This window comes from Triturus cristatus, chromosome 4_1 (genome assembly GCF_964204655.1).
Source record: "Triturus cristatus chromosome 4_1, aTriCri1.1, whole genome shotgun sequence".
NCBI lineage: Eukaryota > Metazoa > Chordata > Amphibia > Caudata > Salamandridae > Triturus > Triturus cristatus.
In genome coordinates this window covers 263,252,389-263,273,054 of record NC_140585.1, presented here as the reverse complement: position 1 = coordinate 263,273,054, position 20,666 = coordinate 263,252,389, and the positions used below count along the sequence as shown (strand labels likewise).

Sequence of the window (20,666 nt, the reverse complement as noted above, 5' to 3'; positions counted from 1 at the left end):
TTAGACTCTCATCCCACTGCGTACTCATTTTTGCAAACGGGGTTCCTGCCATACCTCTGAAACATGCAACACATCCAACATAGAAAAGTTTTGTTTGTGCGTGACCAGTAACTACCCCCCCACATCCCACCTCTCCCCCCAACATCCCTGAGAACTGTTTACAATGAAACTGAAAATAATACCCGCTTGACACCAACCCCCCCTCCCTGCTACCCTGCTACGTAGGCTCAAAACTACCCACATCCCCAACTAGCAGAGCGCCTATTGCCCCAAGAACAGATCAACAGTTGCAGGGGAACTCGGGTTAGCACTGACTCCGACCGCCAGGGGCCTGCCCTCACCCATCAAAGGAGAGTGTGATTTTGAGGACCCATCAGTCCCGTAGGGCCCGTCTCTTATGGCATACACCCCACCCCACTTTATCATAGTAAAGTTTTATACATTACAGTTTGTTGGGGCAGTTCCGGAAGTCCAACACCAAAGAAATGTCCGTTCATTCCTTGTTGACCATTAGCATCCCCGGGCTGCTGGATCTCGATCTCCAGGATCGCTAACTCCGCCTTTCTAAGTCTGATCTGCCATCTGCTGAGCCCGGTGGGTGGGCGCGGGTGTCTCTCCAGTTGTCCCCCACGGTCGCTTCTGACCTCTGCATGGTCGCCTTATCCAGCCAAGTCTGACCCCCGCTGGAGTCGTGAAAAACAGTGATTTCCCGTCTGCGATGATTTTGAGATTTGCGGGGGAAAAACATAACGTATTTGATCCCTCTGTCTCGTAGTGCCTTCTTGATCCCATCGAAGGAGCGCCTCTCTTGTTGGACTTGAAGTGTGAAGTCAGGGAAGAAACGCACCGGTCCTTCTGAGCCCTCCGGGACCCCTACCACTCTTATATTGTTGCGATGGGCCCGTCCCTCCTGGTCCTCCAGTTTAAGGGCCATCTGGCGATGTTGGTGTACTAACTGCTGGACCCGCTCTTCAAGTTTCTTAGTGGAGGTTTGGAGCTCCAGAACATTTGTCTCGGTCACCTTGACTCTGTCCGCGGTTTTATTCATGTCGGCCCTCATCAAGTTCATTTCGATGGAGACCTTATCGATTTTGGTCTCAAGTGTAGCTCCCAGCACCTGGATGGCAGCCATTATTGAGCCGAGGGATTGTTCATTGTCTCCGGCCTGCCCCCTCTGGGCACCGTCTGCCGAAGGCGCCTGCTTCGGAACGGCGTATTTGTCAAGTTTATTTGTCTGCACCACTGCTCCACCCTTGGGCTTCATGGTAGTGGCGCGTGTTCCGGAGGTCACTTGCCGGTGGGATAATTTCGTTCCTCTTGGACACCCCAACTCAGTTCTCGAGTGTGGTCTGCTCCACCATTCGTCAGTGGTTTTGTCGCTGCCAGTAGCTCACCCTTGCCAGTCGGGTGTCAGGTCTCTTACCTTATTTGCGGTGGCACCACCTTATTGATGTTGTCCGTGAGTGCAATGAGTGCACATGTGAGGGGGGGTGAACCCTGGACCAACACCGTTATTTTCACGGCCACCGCCGCTAGCCACCATCCGGCACTCTCCCACTTCAGCCTCCTGCGCGGGCACAGCGATCCAGCGTACACCAGCAATTCTGTTCCCTCACCGTTATGGGTGGTGCTTGCCCCGATGTTAATCCCACGCATCCCTGGGGAGTGACTCAGTGGTACCTATGATAGTGTGCCAGGAGATTGGCGCCCGCTGCCCCCAACCTCCATAGATCCTAACTGTGTAGGTGGAGCTGCGTCTTCCGATCGCTCCAAGCTCCGATGGGCCGATGCGAATGCGTCCTCGGGAGGAGGGGAGATGAAGCGGAGATCCGCCGCCTCAGTCGTGCACCCCCGCTACAGCTAGGCAGCATACAATAGAGGCAAGGCGTAGGCCACGATTCGCCGTCCCCTCCAGTTCACCACCGCGTAGAGAGCGACATCCGGAAACCTCTAGGCCACAGCCTCCCACCAAAGCCCCCGAGTTCCGGCAGACCCCACTGCAGATGCTGATGAGCCGCCGTTCGCGGCAAAGAGGAGGGAAAGGGCGGCAGAGAGAGGGAAGTCGACGATCCGTACCTTGGCGGTCACTCAGCCACAGTGGGCCCACAGAGGGCGGGCTTGTATCCCACTCCCGTTCGTTGCGCGGTCCTTTTTCAGCGATCCCCTCCTCGGAGTCAGTAATCAGGGGGACAGAGCTGCTTCCTGGATCGGATATTCAGCAGCGATCGGGTCGGATAACGTTCCGACAGCGCTGCAGGTATTCCGGGACCACTACTGCAGGATTTGTGCCGGATTTCAGGGTTTTTGGGCTCGGGCCCGGCGGAGCTGTTTCTTTAGGCGGCCATCTTTACCGGCGCCAGGCCATGCCCCCTCCTTGTGTTGTATTCTTGAAGTAATTCCCGTCAGTGGATTAAGGCAACATCAATACTTTGTACTGTGTACTTTGCAAGGATGTTTGGCAACCAATCCTGCAGAAACGTCATGCTGGAGATTCTGCATTTTAACATTGTATTTCAGTAAGCTATAGCTGCTGTGTTTGCTCAAAGTTGTGTGCTTTCAACACAGAGAAGACAGATTTATGAGTTGCATATGCCATCACACCTCATCTCTGTAACTGTAGTAGACATGCAGGGTCTGATTTAAAAAAGGTAAATTTAGACCTGAAGTCTAAGTTTACTACATTTCGGTATTCACAAAGGGACTTACAAGTAGTATCTTTTGGATGGGAGAGGTTCCGCACTCAGGGTGGAAACTCTGCATTTGGGGCGGAACCTCTGCAGTCGTAAAGATACTGCTCGTACGTCTGTTTGTGAATACCAAAAAGTAGTAAACTTAAACTTCAGGTCTAAGTTTATCTTGGTGAATCAGGCCCACAGTTTCTGAATACAGTATTTCGCGATAATTCCCAAATAAACATACAGCAGCATGTTCAAATGTTTTACCAACTCACTGCTTTAGAGGCGAGGAAGAACGTGCAATGCTGCATGCATTACAGAATCCTCCTCATTGTGAGTTCTCAATGAACATCTTTAGCTTCTTTCTGCGATTTCTGTCTGTCTCTGTATTTAATGTTGATTTCCAAGACCCCTGTCTACTACTCCATCTTACTGAGTTTATGAAGTATCTGTATTGGACTGAGGCCTTGCTTGGCTAGTGGAGTGGTAGACAGGTCATTAAATTCTAATCTCATCTGTCCCTTCCTGGATTGATTATGTCTTTTCTTTTTTTCAGGACAGTAAAGGCCGGCCCTTTGCACTGAAACCCATTTCTTCCTCCCTCATGAAACCGCTGCTTGTATTTGTGAATCCAAAGAGTGGAGGTAATCAGGTGAGACCCAGAGTATGGCTTTGCCGATTTCGTCCTCCTCGGGGTCTGACGACATAGTTTTAAAAAAAGTCTCTTTGAGGTGCAGAGCGGGCTGTGGCTTCTGGTGCGCAATGGAGTTAGAGCATTCTAAACGGGTCAGGGAAGACTGTGGTTCACAATCTCCTTAATTTTCAATTGAAGGGGAATAAAAGAGTGTTTCTTTAAGAATTATGGAAGTAGGTGGCCCAAGTGGTACAGCAGAGTTAGGAGTTTGCAAGGCCTGAGAGTGCATTTACAGTTCAGGTTCAGTAGAGTGGATCCTTACAAAGACAGAACCTCTATAAGGCTTGGAAAAAGCTGTGGTGCCTGGTGAACGGCAGATCTGGTTTCAAGTACACGTGTACACGAAGACTTAATATCAGTGCAGTTGGTGTACAGACGCTGTAAGTCATTAAAGAATGTTTTGTACAGTGGGGAAAGTAAAAATGTGTCTCTCTGCATGAGCTATAGGGGTTGGTGCTTCTCTAGTGTTGTAGAGTTGGGATGGTTTAAAGAGACCATCTCTTTGAAGGCAAGAGGATACTTTGTACTGCAGCATCAAATGTTAATAAATAATCAAGTGAAGACCCTGCTGTTGATTGCCAAGTTACCTTATCTCCTGTTATCTAGTAGAGTGGAAAATCCCATGGCATGCGAAATGTGCTGTTGCAGTGCTGTAGTATGATGGTCTTCCATTAAGAGGGTTGTAATAAGTCTTGCCCCTCCACCTGTGCTGCTGAGTGCAGGTTCTACCATTGAAGTCTACAAAGGTGAAATAGGGTAGTAACTTTAGTTGTTGTTCACCACTCTTTTATCTGAATTTGGTTGTGCTGTGTGTGTGAGGTGTATGAGCAATTAGAATTTACAGAGGATTGTAGCCTTTGGTGACCAGTGAGGAGAATGTGAGCTTTAATTTTATGAGCCGGTCATCCTTTGGAAAGCCATTCTCTCTCCTAGGACAAGGTGCCAGTCGCAAGGATATTTCCAACTGTGGTTACTGTGGGAATAGGTAGGACTGTGATCCAGGCTGCCATGAAGAATGAATAGCAAGTTTATTGTATACATGTCAGGGATATTTCAATGATCGACATTAGGGATAAATCACAGGATTGTGTTGGGTGCACTTTCAGCCAAGCCTAAATGCTTGCATGTTTAGTCCTTGGGGATCACACCTACTTCCCTGTGTAATGGTGCCCACTGCATGGCCTATTTGAAAGAGTCACTTTCCCTTGAAATTACGATATTTGGAGACTCAAGGGACAACACCGGGGAATCTATTTAAGCTGTTGGCAACAGCTATTGTCAGCTGCTTGTGCCTGCCCTGAAACTCAGCCAGCAACAAAACAAAACATGGAGGGAATAGAGAATAAAGCTCTTTTTTAGTTTTTGGCTTGTGCCCCGTCACCATTGCATGGGTTGATGGTTGGTCCACTTCTTATTTCCTTTCTTTGCTACTGATAAGGCCTCTTGTGTAGTGATGTTACAAGTAAATATGAAAGAGAGGACGAAGTCTCAGAGGACCAGGAAGATTGATAAATAAGGAACAGGATTGGCTAAGTCCTCACAACCATGAACAAGGCAGGATGAGGCTTCCAGACAAGGGAGCTCAAACACACCTGATCAATACAGGATGTAGGCTACAGGACTGTAGAGGCTAGCAGAGCAGGAACAAGACAAAATGAGGCCTCGTAATCTTGAAGCACAGCAAGAGCAATGCAAAACAAGGCTTTTGGTGACCATTGATACCAGCAGAATTGGAAAAAGAAATAATGAGGCCATTAGGGAGAAGGGAAGTCATCTGAGCAGCAGCAAAGTAGAATAGTGCCGTAGGGTGCACAGGAAAGACAGAGCTATGTATAATGAAACCACAAGAGTTCATATTCGGGTACTAGACTAGGAGCAATGCAGGATAAGGCTATGTGGTCAAAGAACATTCAGATGAGTTTGAGAAAATGGTTATTCTTTGGCTCATGCTGTTATTGCCATGTATTGGTTAATTACAAACATCCTAAGATTAATGTGCAATGCTGATGTGTAGCTTGTGTTACTAGTACAGTTCCAACCAATTGTTATTCCTCTGCAGCGTCCTATTGGTACTTGCAATTGATATATGAGTACTAACGTATTACATACGTTATGGTACAATGTGAAATTTATGGATTTGTGTAAAGCACCCTAATGCATGTTGGTGCAGGAGCAATATACCTGACTATTTAAGTAAATAAATAGCTGTTACTGCCATGGCCGGACAGTCACCTGCACACCTTCTCTCGGACAATAAGTCTTTGTAAAGGGAAATATCTGGCTGTTAATTTTGGATAAATTATGTATTGATACCTCTCTCCCTTCATCTCATCACAATTGCACAGGGTACGAAAGTTTTACAGATGTTCATGTGGTTCTTAAATCCACGCCAAGTCTTCGATCTCTCTCAGGAAGGACCACGAGAAGCGTACGTATCAATAATACAGAGACCGAACTAGCCCTAAGTGTATGAAATTAGATTACATTAGAAGAGGATACTAGAAACCATGATAATATACTGCACCTAGAGAGAAACAATATTAACAAGAAGGAATTAGTTTTCCACCTGAAAAGTGAGATTTTTACATCCGTAATATTGGGGATTAATACCAAGTATGAAAAGAATAGCAAAAAGCAGTAAACGTCCTGATTATGAGAATACCTTATAAGTAAAGGGTTGGAAAACCAATCACTTTCATAAATTGGTCTTCAGTGATATGAATGCCCAGAAACACTAAGAAGAATGTTACATGTATCCATGTGCATTTAGTGATATTGCGTTAATTTGCAAGTGTTGAGAGTTACACATGATAGAAGATCTGCATACATTGTGTATTTGAATATTGGGTGTCCTGAATATGATTGGTTATAAGAAATGTGAAATCTGAAACATGTTGGCATTTTTATGATGTGAATTATGCATTTTTATGTTAGTGTTGTGAATGTGGATGGTTAAATGAGGTGTTATAGTTAACAAGTACACACTGCACTCAAATGCCACAATGGTAAGTGTCTTCCACAAATGATGACTGTAGTGAGGCGAATTTAAGAAACTGTTCATAGGTACATATCAGTCTTTCCAATTTCAATGCCAATTTTATGAAAAAGTCTTAAAACCCCCAAAATGTAATACATGGTTGTGTACATTCCAAAATGGTTGTTGTGATTATGTAGATTATGGAGGTGAAGGGGGTAGCTGATTTAGCCAGGGCAAGTTATTTACACAAGAGTCTATTTTACTCCTGCTGAAGAACCAGTGGGCCTAGATACCCCTCACTGCTGTCCCATAAGTAGTCACAGCGTTAATTTTGGCTTTGTGTTATTAAAGCAGGGACAAAAAAGTTTGTTTCCATGTTGGATACCTTTGAAGTTGTTTTCATTTTCTTTTTCCTTAAGGCTTGAGCTTTACAGAAAAGTGCCAAACCTCCGAATACTGGCTTGTGGTGGTGACGGGACGGTAAGTGTGCATTGTAATAAGACTCCTTGCTGAGATGGAGTGGATGTAGTGTGTGGGTGTGGTATACAGTATGCCTAATAATGCAGTTGGAGAAGCAAAGTAAAGCAATGCATTATTTAGATCAACTTTACTTTCATGTGTTTTTATGAATAGCTTTCATCTGTTCTGGTTGAACCTTTGGTGTTCTCTGTTTAGTTCTTTCTCCCTTCATATCAAAGGTTTCTCTTTGTCATTTCTCCTATATGTAATTTTCTATCTAAACAGCAATCCCTACTCTCCCTATTGTACATTAAAAAAGTGCATATTTGTAAAGAAATACCTTTATAAAATAATCCTAACAAAAGAGTTGTCAATAATGAAGGAATGAATTTACCTTAGAAGTACTCCAATAATGAAACTACTTTTGCAATATCCTTTATTACAAATAAGCTTTAAACCACCTCTAAGTAACCCAGAGCATCTCTAACCATAACCCTAACTCTAAACTGTACCATAACACTAACTATAGCCCTTCCCATAATCCTAAATATAACCATGTATCGTAACGCTGAGCCTACTTACCCATTTCCTTTGTAACAACTTTAGCTCCTTTAATTTATTTTGCTTTGTTACTGATCTTGAAAACATATCTTTTATTAGCAGTTGTCTTTTGTATAGATTCCCAATTACTGTTGCAACAACTCTTGTGTATGGCCTCTCCTCTCCCCCACTCTCCCCTCCCCTCCCCTCTCATTTCCTCTCATCTCTTTTTCCCTTGCCTGTCCTCTCCTCTTCTAACTACTCCTCTCCTATCCCTCTCCCCCCTCCCTATCCCTCTGTCTCTCTCCTCTCATCCCCCCTCTTCTCTCCACTCCTGTCCCTTCCCTTCCCCTCCCCTCTTTTCTTCTCAAACTTTCAACTTTGTTACATCATTTTCTGCTATTGCTTGGCAGGTGGGCTGGATCCTTTCCGTCCTGGATGAGCTTCAGCTGCACCCCAAGCCCCCCGTTGCTATACTTCCACTGGGCACAGGCAATGACCTGGCTCGAACACTCAACTGGGGAGGGGTAAGCATTCATATTTCCTATGCTGTCATTATCATGGTTGTTTGTCATAAATAATGTAGATTTAATCTTGTGTTCACTGACATTGCCCAGGTTCCACTGCTATTCACCGTTGTATGTTTGATCATGTGTAAGTCTCCATTTTCCATACTCCTCACAACTATTCCTATGCTTTTGATATCACCTGTTTTAAGTGGGTTCTTGTCAAAGTCTTGCTCATACAAAACCTGATTCTACATCCAATGTGCAGCCAAGCATGAGTCTACCCCGGGATACTATGCTGGGTGAATGGTAATGCAATGGTGTGTTGGGGATACACGTTCGGTGCTGGCCTAAAAGTGAAAAAGTCCTCAAACTATGAAGCCCCCCACAGCCACGGTTCCAGCCAAGAAACTGCATCCAGAATGAAATCCTATCAGTCTCTTACGTAAAGAACAACTAGCTCAGTAGAAGGGCACATTTTATGTTGACAGGCAGCTCTGACTCACACCTTGCCCTAATTTTGAACCGCCAGTCTCCTCACTATGGTTCAGTTGAGCAATTGATTTAGCACCCCCACACATCCACATCCTCACACGCATACACACTACCCACCCACCTTTCCACCTAGGTATTTTCTTCTGTGGGAAGATGCTTGCACACTCAATATAAGCTGCATGGTGTTCTCTCTGGTCAATGACTGGTGTAAAGCCACACAATATCCTGCCTTTTCATACCTTCCACCCTCTTGTTTAATACACCCTCTAGCCAATTTCTACCCAAGCCCCAGAATCCTGGACAGAAATTGGATGAGTCACTACCATCACACAAGCTCTTCTGTGCACACCACTATTATGTTATGTTATGTTTTGTTATGAAGCACTTACAGAGCACGTAGCTACCCATAGACATTCCAGCGTTGATAGTGCTGCACAGTAGCATATAGAAGGGTATTTCAAACCTCTATTGATGGAGGATATTCTGAAATAGCCATGTTTTAATAATTTTTTCGGAAGGGAAGTAGTTGGTTTGCAGAACGCAGAGATAAGGGGATGGTGTTCCATAATCTAGCCGCATTGTATTAAAAAAAGCGCCCTCCAAATCGTTCTCTTCTAAATGCGGGTACTTTGGCCAGGTATGCATTAGAGGAGTGCAGGGTTCTTCGAGGGAGGTAGAATGAAAGCAAATAGGAGGAAAACAGGGGTCCCTTACCCAACAGTGCCTTGTGGGCAATGCCCAGGGATTCGAAGTTCATACTCTCAGCTGCATGGAGCCAATGAAGATATTTCTAAGCTTGTCGGGCAGATTGATTTGTAGGTATATTGAACAGCAATCGCGCGGCACAATTCTGTGCCACCTGAAGTTTCCTTGTTGTGGCCTTTGGAGCTTCTAGGTAAAGAGAGTTCCCATAATCCATGCGGGAGAGAATGTCTATCAGACTTTTTGGAGTGAAAGGAACAAAAGGAATAATCTTCTGAAGCATTCTGAGCATGCTGTAACAAGTGGCTGCAAGCTTCAGTAACTTATAGTCAAATTTGAGAGAATTCTCCAGCTATATACCAAGGCTTTTAATGATGGTTTTAGATGGGGGAGGAGGACCTACACAACTTGGCCAATACAGTCTCAGACCCACGTTTAAATTGTTGCTGAGGAACATGAGCTCAGTTTTGTCCCTGTTAAGCTTAAGACAGGAGTGTTTCATCCACGTAGCTACCTTTTCAAGACGTGGGCCTAGAGAGAAAGAAGGGAAGTCTTTACTTTGAGTCAGAGAGAAAACTAGTTGCGTATCGTCAGTATAAGTAACTATTGAGATCACAAAGGGTAAGACGATATCTGCAAGTGGCATCAAGTATATATTAAACAAAGTCGGGCTCCAGGATGAGCCCTGAGTTACTCCACATTTTAGAGGGAATATATAAGACATGCAGCCTTCTTCAAAGACATGAAATGTCCTATCTTCAAGCAAGTGCTGTAGCCAGGAAAGAGCTCTTCTGGCGATTCCAGCCTTCACAAGTCTTCTTAAAGGGATGTTATAGTTTGCCATGCCAAATGCTGAATTTAGGTTGAGTAGGGTAATGGCGACCGAGCATGTTGTGATCCTGGGTGTTTCACTGTGATCACAAGTACACTTCTATGCTCAGAATTATTGCGAGTAATCTTGAATAAGCCACTTGCAGATTTTCAGATTGTCTCTATTCTTGAGCCAGTCATAAATCTGCATGCAGTCTCATCTAGATGTTTGACATGTTACTGCCATTACCATACTGCGTGTGCTCATTGTAGTGTTTGCAATTCTCAATTAAAGCCATTGATTGATGTGATTATAGCTTCTTAGTTTAAAGGTAATATCACATTCTTAAGTTCATTTGAATGTTTTCACTGAACTATGCATTTACCAGTTAAATTATCTGAAGTTCATTCATCTGATAACATTTGCAGGTTTGAATTTGAGTTTTCAACTTGAAAAGACAGGATGTGGTGTTCCTCTTGTCGCTATATGCCATGGCAGATTTTTACCACGATGAGAACGACACCGTTCCTCACCTTATATTACCATTTGTCCCTCTTATTGTCCAGGGGTATACAGATGAGCCTGTTTCCAAGATCCTCTGCCATGTGGAAGATGGGACGATAGTGCAACTAGATCGATGGAATCTGCTGGTTGAAAAGAATCCAGACATGCCCCAAGAAGAGATGGATGACGGAGCGCATAAGGTTAGAGGTCGGCTCCTCTGTATAAAGGGCACCGTCTGTGTGGGGATGGAAGGTCAGTGGTCAGTTCCCCTTTGTACAGTCTTTTTGGGATACTCACCCAAATGTGGAGCTAGAGATTGCATTTCATGTACATATTTGTACGGGTGCTTGTCAATAGAAGGGTGCTTGCATGGGTGGGGAGGATGCAAATTTAAACATCTGCATACTGGTCTATAGTTTGTCAGGTGACCGCCTGAGTATGTTAAAAATCAAAAGATAAATTCCCTGTTTTAAATTCGTAGGAGTTGATCTACATGGTGTGGGAAATAGTATGTGACCTCCCTCTTTAGAATCATTTGGGTTCTTGCTTGCCATAGGAGGATTGGTTAACATCCTCTGAGTAGAATTGTTGAGGAGCTTGGGGATGGTTTGCCTTTGCATGGGTTCTTGTGGGTTCTCACTTGGTTGGGGTAGAAAACACAAGAAGTAACCCATCTCTTTTTCTGCAGCTTCCTCTGAGTGTCTTTAATAATTACTTCTCTCTGGGATTTGACGCACATGTTACGCTGGAGTTCCACGAATCCAGAGGTAAGCTGAGATAACAGCAACCAAATTGGTTAACAAGCACCGATTGCAAAATAATACCAATATACAGTACAAAAGCAAACAAGTAAATTAGGTATTAGGGATACAAAGTTGCAGCACTTTTATAGATCATCTGTCACACCCCACACACAGATTGTGCTCTCATCTTGCTACATGAAACCACGTACTCAGTGACTGAAAATGACACAATTACTGTACCACACCAAACAGACATGTGTATTGCACAGACTCATTTGTAAGTTCAGCTGTGGTTATTGATAAGACCACAGATGCAATATATGGTATATTAAGTTTTTAATTCCAAGACATATATACTTATCAGAGGGCAGTCACAGGCCACATTCAGATGCAAATTAAGCTAAGCTCTGGCTGATCAAAGCAGAGGGATGTCAGTGCAAGAGTCTCTGAGTGACACCACCAGCTATCATAATAGATGTTGTGATTGCAGAACCCATTGTTGATGTTGGAAGGATGAAACGTTTAAGTCACAATAATGGGTTTTAAGTCGGGTTCAACTCAGATTTCTGCCACACGGACAGTAATCAACTGAACCGCCATTTTAGTTGAGTTTTCTAGATTTCATTGTTTGTCATCTAGATTTACAACTGTTAATGAGGTGATCCTTATATAGCACATCAGCCCTGGCTCTAGCCAGGTGCTCACCGGGGAGAGAAGCATTGGTGTGGTCATTTGGCCTCACATCAGCAGACTGAAGGCAGTGCAGCTCCTGTGTACTCTTCCTCTCTCTAAAAGACCCTCATGCATATTGCACTGGCATGCGGGGTAAAGAGACCCTCTTTGCTTTACTCAAGGCTATGAACTGGCATTGGCATGACTTTCTGCTGGCAGTAGGCTGCTATGAAAGCAGTCTAGGACACAAGGCTGAGTAGTCGGAAGAAGGAGATGTCTTGCTTTCCAACTCCTGCAAAACTCATCAATTTAAGAACTACCAATATTGCCAAGGTGTTTTTTCTGTACTTTATTTCTTTTCTTACTAACCTCGAGCTTTTTTAGGAGAAACCTGACAACTTTCACATGTATATTAAGTGTAGGGTGGCATGACATAGAAGCCATTTCTTTGGGTAAGGAAGAAGGGAGCGAGAGAGACTTTCACTGTGTCTTGTCCTTGACAAGAGGTCACTTTTCTCCATTTCGATATAAAGAAGTCATACTTAACCTCTCACTCACTTTTTACTTATATTAAAGTAGTATTTATTCTCATTTGTCTCCTCTAACTTCAGTAATTCACTGTTTATTGATTCAGATTACCTCTTAAATTAAAGCACAGCACAGAACATATGGAAATAGGCCCAAGATCACAAAGCACGCAGGGAACCATATGGGGGCCAGGCATGGGAGGACAAAGGAGGTATGGTGCAAATCAATTAAGGCACAGAAACAAAGCACATGCAGTCTACAGAGCAAAAGGCGCACAAGAGGGTAACACATTTGTCTGTGCCTTTACAGCATATCTGCCCTTTATACAAATACACTAAACAGAACAGTTTAAAGAAAATATGGAATTCACATTAGCCTCATAGGTGTTGCAAGATATGAAGGGTATATAACTAAGCATAATCCTTCAGAGGTTGTGGTTGAGAAGCTTTTATAGAACTTTATATGAAAACATTGGAGCTTTGTTTGTCTACATGCCTCGGTCAGCCACAACAAGTCATTTCTCTGGGTGTCTGGGTAACAAGGACTGTGTAGACTTATATATACACTATCCTGCCTAAAGTGAGATGCACCAATCCTCTTGGAAAATGTTCCCACAGTGTTTTGTCTTTACAGTCATTCACCTCATGATCATTAACTTTAACTAGTCTGCTAAGATTCTACTGCTGTGACCGAAGATCCAGCTGCGTTAGTCACCAACAATGTTGATTTGCCTTTGATAACTAAATCATCTTTGACAATAACAGGACCTCTGACAGGTTTGCTGATGTCAAACAATCATTTGTTGTCTGGACAATACATTTTCTGTCACTTTCTTATGCATATTTGAATCAATTTTGAATCATATATAATGTGATAACCTAGAAGCGCTTAGATTGGAGGAATGCAATTATTTAATCATTCTAATAGAGAAAACAAAATAGTAGAATGAGGTGCGTAATGATAAACCTACATTTTTTCATGAATTAACTCCTTAGCACGGATGTACCTAAAGCAATTTGAATTGCTTCACTCAAAATCCTGTTTAAGCTTACAGCTTGATCATTACTGTTGAAAGAATATAAAAAATTGTGTTGATTCATCTGCGGTAGAAATTGCATTTTCTTGGAAGAAGTGAATTGAACTCTGTTATCTATGGTTATAGAAATAGGAAAACCATGAAGTCCAAAACGCAATCAGCTGTGCATTCCTTGAAAAACATACACTCCAGTCATTTGAAAAAAATATCAAAAACTACTAAATACCTATTAGAAGAAAAATAACTCTGCTTTTAGTTTATCTTTTTTACTTCATTCAAACTTGAGGGGAAGCTCTGCCCGATGGATGTGCAATTTTGGATTGTGATTGTTTGGCACAGACATCTTTCCTGCTAGGGACCCCTGCCTAGGATTACTTTGTTCTGAATTTGAGATCTTTTGCCTAATTTAGGATTGCTTTTCATCTCTGTTTTATCTCCTACATTGATTGAAATACTAAAATTCTGTTTCAGCTTTATTTATTGCATTTGGTCAGCAATGCAACTTGTGTACAAAAATAAAAACTTGGGTAATTTGGATTAGTACGTGAAAGTATATGATTGAGGAGCATAAATTGGCAAGTGGTCAGAGTTGGGCCAGCTCTTTGTATGCGTCAGAAACAAAATGTTGAGCTTGGTGATAGAAATCAAAGTAAGATGGATGTTCAATGTCCGTCCAAGTCTTTCGTAGGGGTAACGCTTTCTTAGACCTCATCAAAGACCATAGAGTGTTGGCCGAGAGGACTACACATAAAAAGCTCCAATTGTTTTAAGAACCAGATCCAATTTTCTGAAATTTTACTATTCATCATTTTATGTCCTGTGAGTATTACCTTCACAAGGTTGCTTTAGAGCTGCGAAATACGTGTTGGCTGGTTTTATCCTTTACATTTTTTTTACACCAGCTGATATCAATGTTGCAAACTATTCTTTACAGGTATCCATTTTCTATATTATAAAAAATTACAGTGAGGATAACCCTTTTTATATATTTAATTTATTAAATTTGGTGTTAACAAGAGCTACATATCAGTTAACAGTTTGCTGATGAGGTGCCTCTCTACTTCTTTTTTCTTCTATTTAGTAACACCAGGAAAGTAACTGACTTTTGATAGTGCACCTGGCGCAGAACACTATTTTTCTATTCACATCAATAGATTTTCACCCAAATACATTTTAGAACAGTAAATACCTTTTAGAACATTAAAGATTTTCAAACATTTGCCAGAATTCTTGCAATTCAATCACATTTTCAAAAAACTATCATAAAAGTCCACCAGTAATACACTCTGACTAATTTCTTGGTAGCATTCTTAACTCAATATCCCTTATGAACATGGTGCTCATTCTGATGTTTCCAAAGAGTACATATTCAGCACCTCTCAAATTTACATTTCCCTAACAAGCTAATTCATCCTTAACCTTCGAAAAAACTTGTTAGTTGGCAGACAAAGATTCTTCCTTAGGCCAATCAAGAGAAATTAACTTCTTTACCTACACCAGAGTTTATCAACTTGTATTTCTTGTACCTAATCTTTCTCATTGATAATCTCCTTGACCACACTAACAGTATCAAAAATAGTAGTAAAATAAGAGTATTGTCTTGTAAGCAACAGCTCCCTCCATGCTCTCCAAAAAATGTTGTCCATCAACTTCTGGAACAGATAGGCAGCTGATACCAAGCCAAAAGGCATCAACATAAAACAGAAAGTACCATCTTGCGTTAGAAAGGTAGTAAGCTTGTGACAGGTGAGAGTTAACTGAATCTGATGATATGCAGCTCATCGGTTAAAGGTGGAAAAGTATTTGGCCTCCCACGTTGCAGCACAATATCTTCAAATCTGCAAACTGGGTGACCGACCTCTGGTCAGTGGTCCAGACAGCAGTATTACAATTTCTCTATGGGAGCTTGGGCTGCGGCCGTAAACCGGCTGTAGCACTAGCTTCTATATAGAAATGGTAGATTCTGTTAATCCCTGCACCTCAAGGTGCCTGCCACGGGGTGCAGAGATAAATAGGGGGGCACCACAGGTGCCCTATCAGCCCCCAACCGGAGGCCGTGGAGGAATAGGGGCCCTGCTAAGGTCCCCCAAAGTTGCTTTCCGACAGGCTTTCCATGTCGGAAAGCTCGACACAGAAAGCCTGTCGGAAACCAATATTGTAATCCCAACGTCGGAAACGCCGTCCTCAGGGATTACAGTGGGGCCTCTGAATGGCCTACGGGCTTCGTGAGCCCATCGGAATCCAGCTGGAATGACTGGCCTGTTTCACTTTCGACCGCTGGCATTGTAATGCGCAATCGAAAGTGAAACCCACAATGTGAGTCGGAAAACCTCCGACCTGTGGTCTTAGGCTTTCCGATTTACAACATAATCAGGCCCATAATCTCAGTTTGCGTGTCTTTTTCCTGCGACAGTGGTAGTAATACACCCTGAAGATACCCCTTTTGTACTTGTCCTTTAACGTTACTGATAACTCTTTCCTCATTCTTAAAGAAGCATTCTTAAGGCTATGCGTGATACAACTGACATACCCTTTACTTCAATTGGGTGTGAAAATCATTTCACACATTCTAGATGGGTCAAATGCATTTTATATGCTTTTTAAAACATGTAATTCTTTATAATTTTAGGTAGAAATACAAGTAATTGGAACAACAGTGCCAGGTCTTCATGTTATGCCTAAATGGTCTTGATGCAGCACCTTGACGGTTATTGTCCTTTTTTGCTACATAAATGTTACCTAATATCTTACTTTTTATTAAATTCTGTAGAAAACAGAAACATACAGTCATGTCAGTAGCCTTACCACCTTAGAAGAAGGTTCTATCATCAGTCTCTTTTAAGGGTATGTTCTCCAGTTTCTCTAAAAAAAAAACAATTAATCAGAAATAATGGTAAAGCGTGCATCTAAGTCAGCCAAAACGTGGATAGTGATGCTCTCATCACAAATTTCACAGTCAGGAGAAAGGTTCTTCAACAATTCCAAATAACTTCTGTTGACGAATGTTTTCAACCTGTTCTTCATTTTGTGAAATGCTAATAACCTGCATATTAAGTCTACATTCAGAAACATTTGTTACAATTCTTCAACACTAGAAAATGTCCCATTTTTCACACTGGAGACATTCTTTCATTGCTTCAGGGCAGCACTTGACGTTTCCATAGTGATATATACATCACACATCGCTAATATATATTTCTACCAGATGAACTGACCAAAGCTTTCTCTTTTTCCGTGAATCTATCATCAGTCTTCTCAAATATAGTTTTGCTACAAACAAAAGAAATTTAATCTCACGAATGTCTACTATGAGCGACTTCCTTTAAAAATTGAATGGCATCCTCTTGGCAGTGTCAATGGTCTCGGAAAGAGATGGGTTCCTGTGTCTCAAAAGTTGTTCCTGAATTTTCCTAATGTAACAGTGAGCAGTTTGGTCTCTTACCTAGGGTGAATAGTGCCGTCAAATTACAGTGTGAAGCAAAGATCCTCAAAGCTTTGATTGCAGCTTTCCATAGTGGCCAACAAGTACAGAGAAGAGGACGTGTCATTGGACTAGCACAGAATTGCTGCAGTATGTATGAATTTAAAGTTTGCTTGTGGTAGAGCTTTTACACCTATTTATGCATCTGCTGGAAAAGCTGCTTGAGTATAGGCTGAAAGATAACATCATCCACTAGCTACGCTATAATGCTCACACAAGAACAAAGAATCAGTTTCTGAAGCTGGCGAGACAAAAAAAGAAGCATTTGCCCGACAAATGAAGTAGATAAGGTGAGATCAGACCATAACTTCAGAGTGACTACCGCAGCACTAGCCAGACAAGGAGTCACAACCGCAAGAAAAGGACATCAACTTGTTTGCGCACCCTCCGTCCCGCTCAGAACAGCTCAAACCAGCTAGTCTGAGCACCAAGAACAATGCCTCATGGGGCACCTTTACTCCATTCAGCGAAAGAGAATATCAACCCATCCAATCATTTTAGCGACACGTTACCACCCTCTGTCTTCAAAGGAATCAAGGAAGTCATCACCCTCCTTTGGACAAAGATTATCAATGCTTCACTGTCTCAAGGCATGATCCCTGAGTGCCTAAAAGCAGCTCAGGTTTCACCTATTCAAAAAAAAACTAATGCTAATAGTGCCGACCTTAACAACTTCCGCCCTATCTCCAACATCACTACTCTGGCCAAACTCCTGGAAAAATGCGTCTCACATTGAGAATTTCCAACTCCTTGACCAACACCAATTTGGCTTTCAAAGTGGACACAGCACTGAATCGGCTCTCATTCACGTTATCGATGACATTTTAAAAATGCTCGACCACAATGAATCTTGCCTCCTAATCCTCCTTGACTTTTCCTCTGCATTTGACACTGTAAATCACAACAACATTTTATCTATTTTGGAGCACAGGATGGCCTCTCCAGTCTGGTGTTGCAATGGTTCACGTCCTTCCATCACCACAGATCCCAAAGAATAAAGGTGAACCACTCTCTATCCCAGCCCACGCCAGTATCCATGGGGGTTCCACAAGGGTTCCCCTTATCCCCCATACTATCAACTTATTCTTGGAACCACTGACTAATGCACTAAACTCAATGAACATTATCTTCCATATGTACGCAGATGATACACAACTCTACCTGAAAATCTCCTCCCCAAAAAATCTTATATCACTCAACACTACCCTCATGAATACTGAAAACTGGCTAACCGAGAACCACCTCCTACTCAACACCTCCAAAACCGAATTTCTGCTCATTTCTCCTCCGAATCATACTGCCACGTTAGACCTCTGGATGAACCATCTCGCTGCCTATAACTACTCCCCCCTCATTATCGATTCTGCCAAATCTCTCGGAATCACCCTGGACAAGCATTTAAATATGAAGAATCATATTAGCAAGGTGTGCAAGGGAGTGAATCACCAGATGAGATTACTCGGGAATCTCAAACCTTTCCTTCCACAAGCTGACTTCAAGCAGGTGGTCCAAGCGCTGGTTTTACTGAGGTTAGACTATGGCAGTGCTACGCTCTGTGGCCTCCCTAAATATATCTTGGCCTCACTTAGGGCTGCATTGAACGCTGCCGCCAGACTGACCACGGGTACAAAAAGAAATGCACACATTTCCCCAGTCTTAAAATCTCTAAATTGGCTGCCTTTTATAGCAAGAATACAGCTAAAGATTGCCTGCCTGTCTCACAAAGCTCTCCTTTTCCAAACCCCCAAGTAGCTAGTCCAAAAGTTGGAATTATCCAGAGATGGTAGATCCTCAAGAAGTGCTAACTCCTTCATCCTGAAACCACAGATGTTTCTTAAAAAGAGAACTTGTCAAAGAGCTTTCTCCGGCTCTCCCAGAGGATCTGGAGCTCTCTCCCTTCTGAAGTTTGCACACTCACCTCCACGGTTTCTTTCAAATTGGAAGTAAAAAGATTCCTTATGAGCAAGTTCTTACCTTAATCGGGTTTAGATCATCTTCTATAAGATACTGGACTTATACCTTCATTTCTTGTACTGATTTGCTATATATCCTTATTTAATCTTTTCTTCCCCTCCCAGATCCGCTATTTTTAACCACTGTGATGTTTTGATGCACCCTTTGTAACTGTTTCACTGATTTGTATTTGACGCTTGTACATCCCTGATCATCTGTAACTGTGAAGCGCTCTGATATCCCTTGGGATCATGTTCGCGCTATATAAAACTTTATAAATAAATAAATAAATAACTCACCACAAAGTGGATTGCTTATTAGGATGGCTGCTCTAAAGACGCGGGCAGAGGTGCTGCAGAGAAAATAGTCATTTAGGCTCAACACAGAAGGAGGCATTGGCTCGGAACTGGTAGAGCTTTTACTAGCCTCCCACCTTGGAATTCCGATGTTTTGGTGGAATTGAGGAACGGCAACTGAAGGAAATAGGTCTAGCACGTTTGCAGGAAACCATACAGCAGACACCAAGGAAACAGCCAATTCTGGAGGGTAAATGAAACAGGATATCTCAAAATATGCGAGGTGCAGACATAGGAAAATGCAGGTGCAGGACCAAGATGGTATGGTACGAGCCAATGAAGATTTATGAGGAATCAAAGCATACTGCCTACCGAGGGAAAAGAGCAAGAAGTTAAGCAAAATGTGCCATTACAGCCCACTTCCCTAGCTCAGCCTTTAAATAGCGGCAGGCATGTGCCATACTGTATACTATACAATTTCTTACTGAATTGTTTGATATATCACCATAGCAATGTACAAAATCAGAAATTAGCATCCAAACATTGTCTTGTAATTGTATGACCATGAATGCCTAAAGAATACACTTATCTGTGGAGTTTTTCAGGGCTCCTCACTCAGCTCGACCTTTTTTAACACCCACATGACATCACTGCCCAACATCATGTGAGCCGAAATCATCAAAATGCTCACCTACGCTGATGACACGCAACTGATACTATCACTCTCTGACAACAAACCCAGCACAAGGAACACATTTATCACCTGCATAACAGATGTGGCCACTTGGATGAAGTCCAGCTACCTTAAGCTGAACATGGACAAAACTGAAGTGGTGATCTTCAGAAAGGACATCGTCACCAAGACCTGTTTCCACAGTCTGATCATGCACAGAAAGATCTAAGTGGCTTCCAAATAATTCCAGAAATACCATCACTCAAGCCCTCATCACGAACAGGCTGGAATATGGCAACTCACTCTACGCAGGAATCACCAAGCAACTCATCAAAATACTACAGACAGCCCAGAACGCAGCAGCTAGACTCGTCCTCAATCTCTAACACCAGAGCCAAAACACTGCACACATGAGGGAACTCCACTGTCTCCCACTACTCAAGCACACACTTTTCAAGCTTCTCACCCACTCATACAAAGCACTACACAACACAGACCCAGCCTACTTGAACAGCTGCAAATATTTGCACCAAGCCTTCAGACAGATCTGCTCAGCCGGACTCTTACTGGCACACGTTCCATGCATACACAAACGTAAATAAGAAGGCTGAGCCTTTACGCACATCACTTCGAAAGAATGGAACGACCTCCCTCACCACATCAGAGCCTCCTCCTCTCTTCTTGAATTCCACAAGAAGCTGAAGACCTGGGTCTTCAAGTAAGCTCCCATGTGGCTAGCCTCATGCACCTGTGTAGCACCAGGATACTCACACAGGTGGTAACCTGCTATACAATTCACATAACACAACATAAAATAAGAGATGAAGTTTAAGTATCTTCTATAAAGCACACAGGCTAATTCTCGGCATATACTGTGATAGACGCTTGGAAGTGTGAAGTAATGGTCAGTGGCAAGCTGCA

The 20,666-nt window shown here is 42.8% G+C and overlaps 1 protein-coding gene across 6 annotated transcripts in view; it reads left to right on the top strand.

The window, feature by feature from the left end:
- DGKI (diacylglycerol kinase iota) overlaps positions 1-20,666 on the top strand; it is a 1,070,690-nt gene that overhangs the window by 654,620 nt on the left and 395,404 nt on the right. For all 6 annotated transcript variants that reach the window (XM_085652009.1, XM_085652006.1, XM_085652004.1 and 3 more), the window contains exons 10-15: positions 3,232-3,327; positions 5,715-5,797; positions 6,766-6,826; positions 7,759-7,872; positions 10,426-10,563; positions 11,052-11,130. In XM_085652009.1, coding sequence (XP_085508135.1) covers positions 3,232-3,327; positions 5,715-5,797; positions 6,766-6,826; positions 7,759-7,872; positions 10,426-10,563; positions 11,052-11,130 — 571 coding nt within the window. The remainder of the gene's footprint in view (positions 1-3,231; positions 3,328-5,714; positions 5,798-6,765; positions 6,827-7,758; positions 7,873-10,425; positions 10,564-11,051; positions 11,131-20,666) is intronic.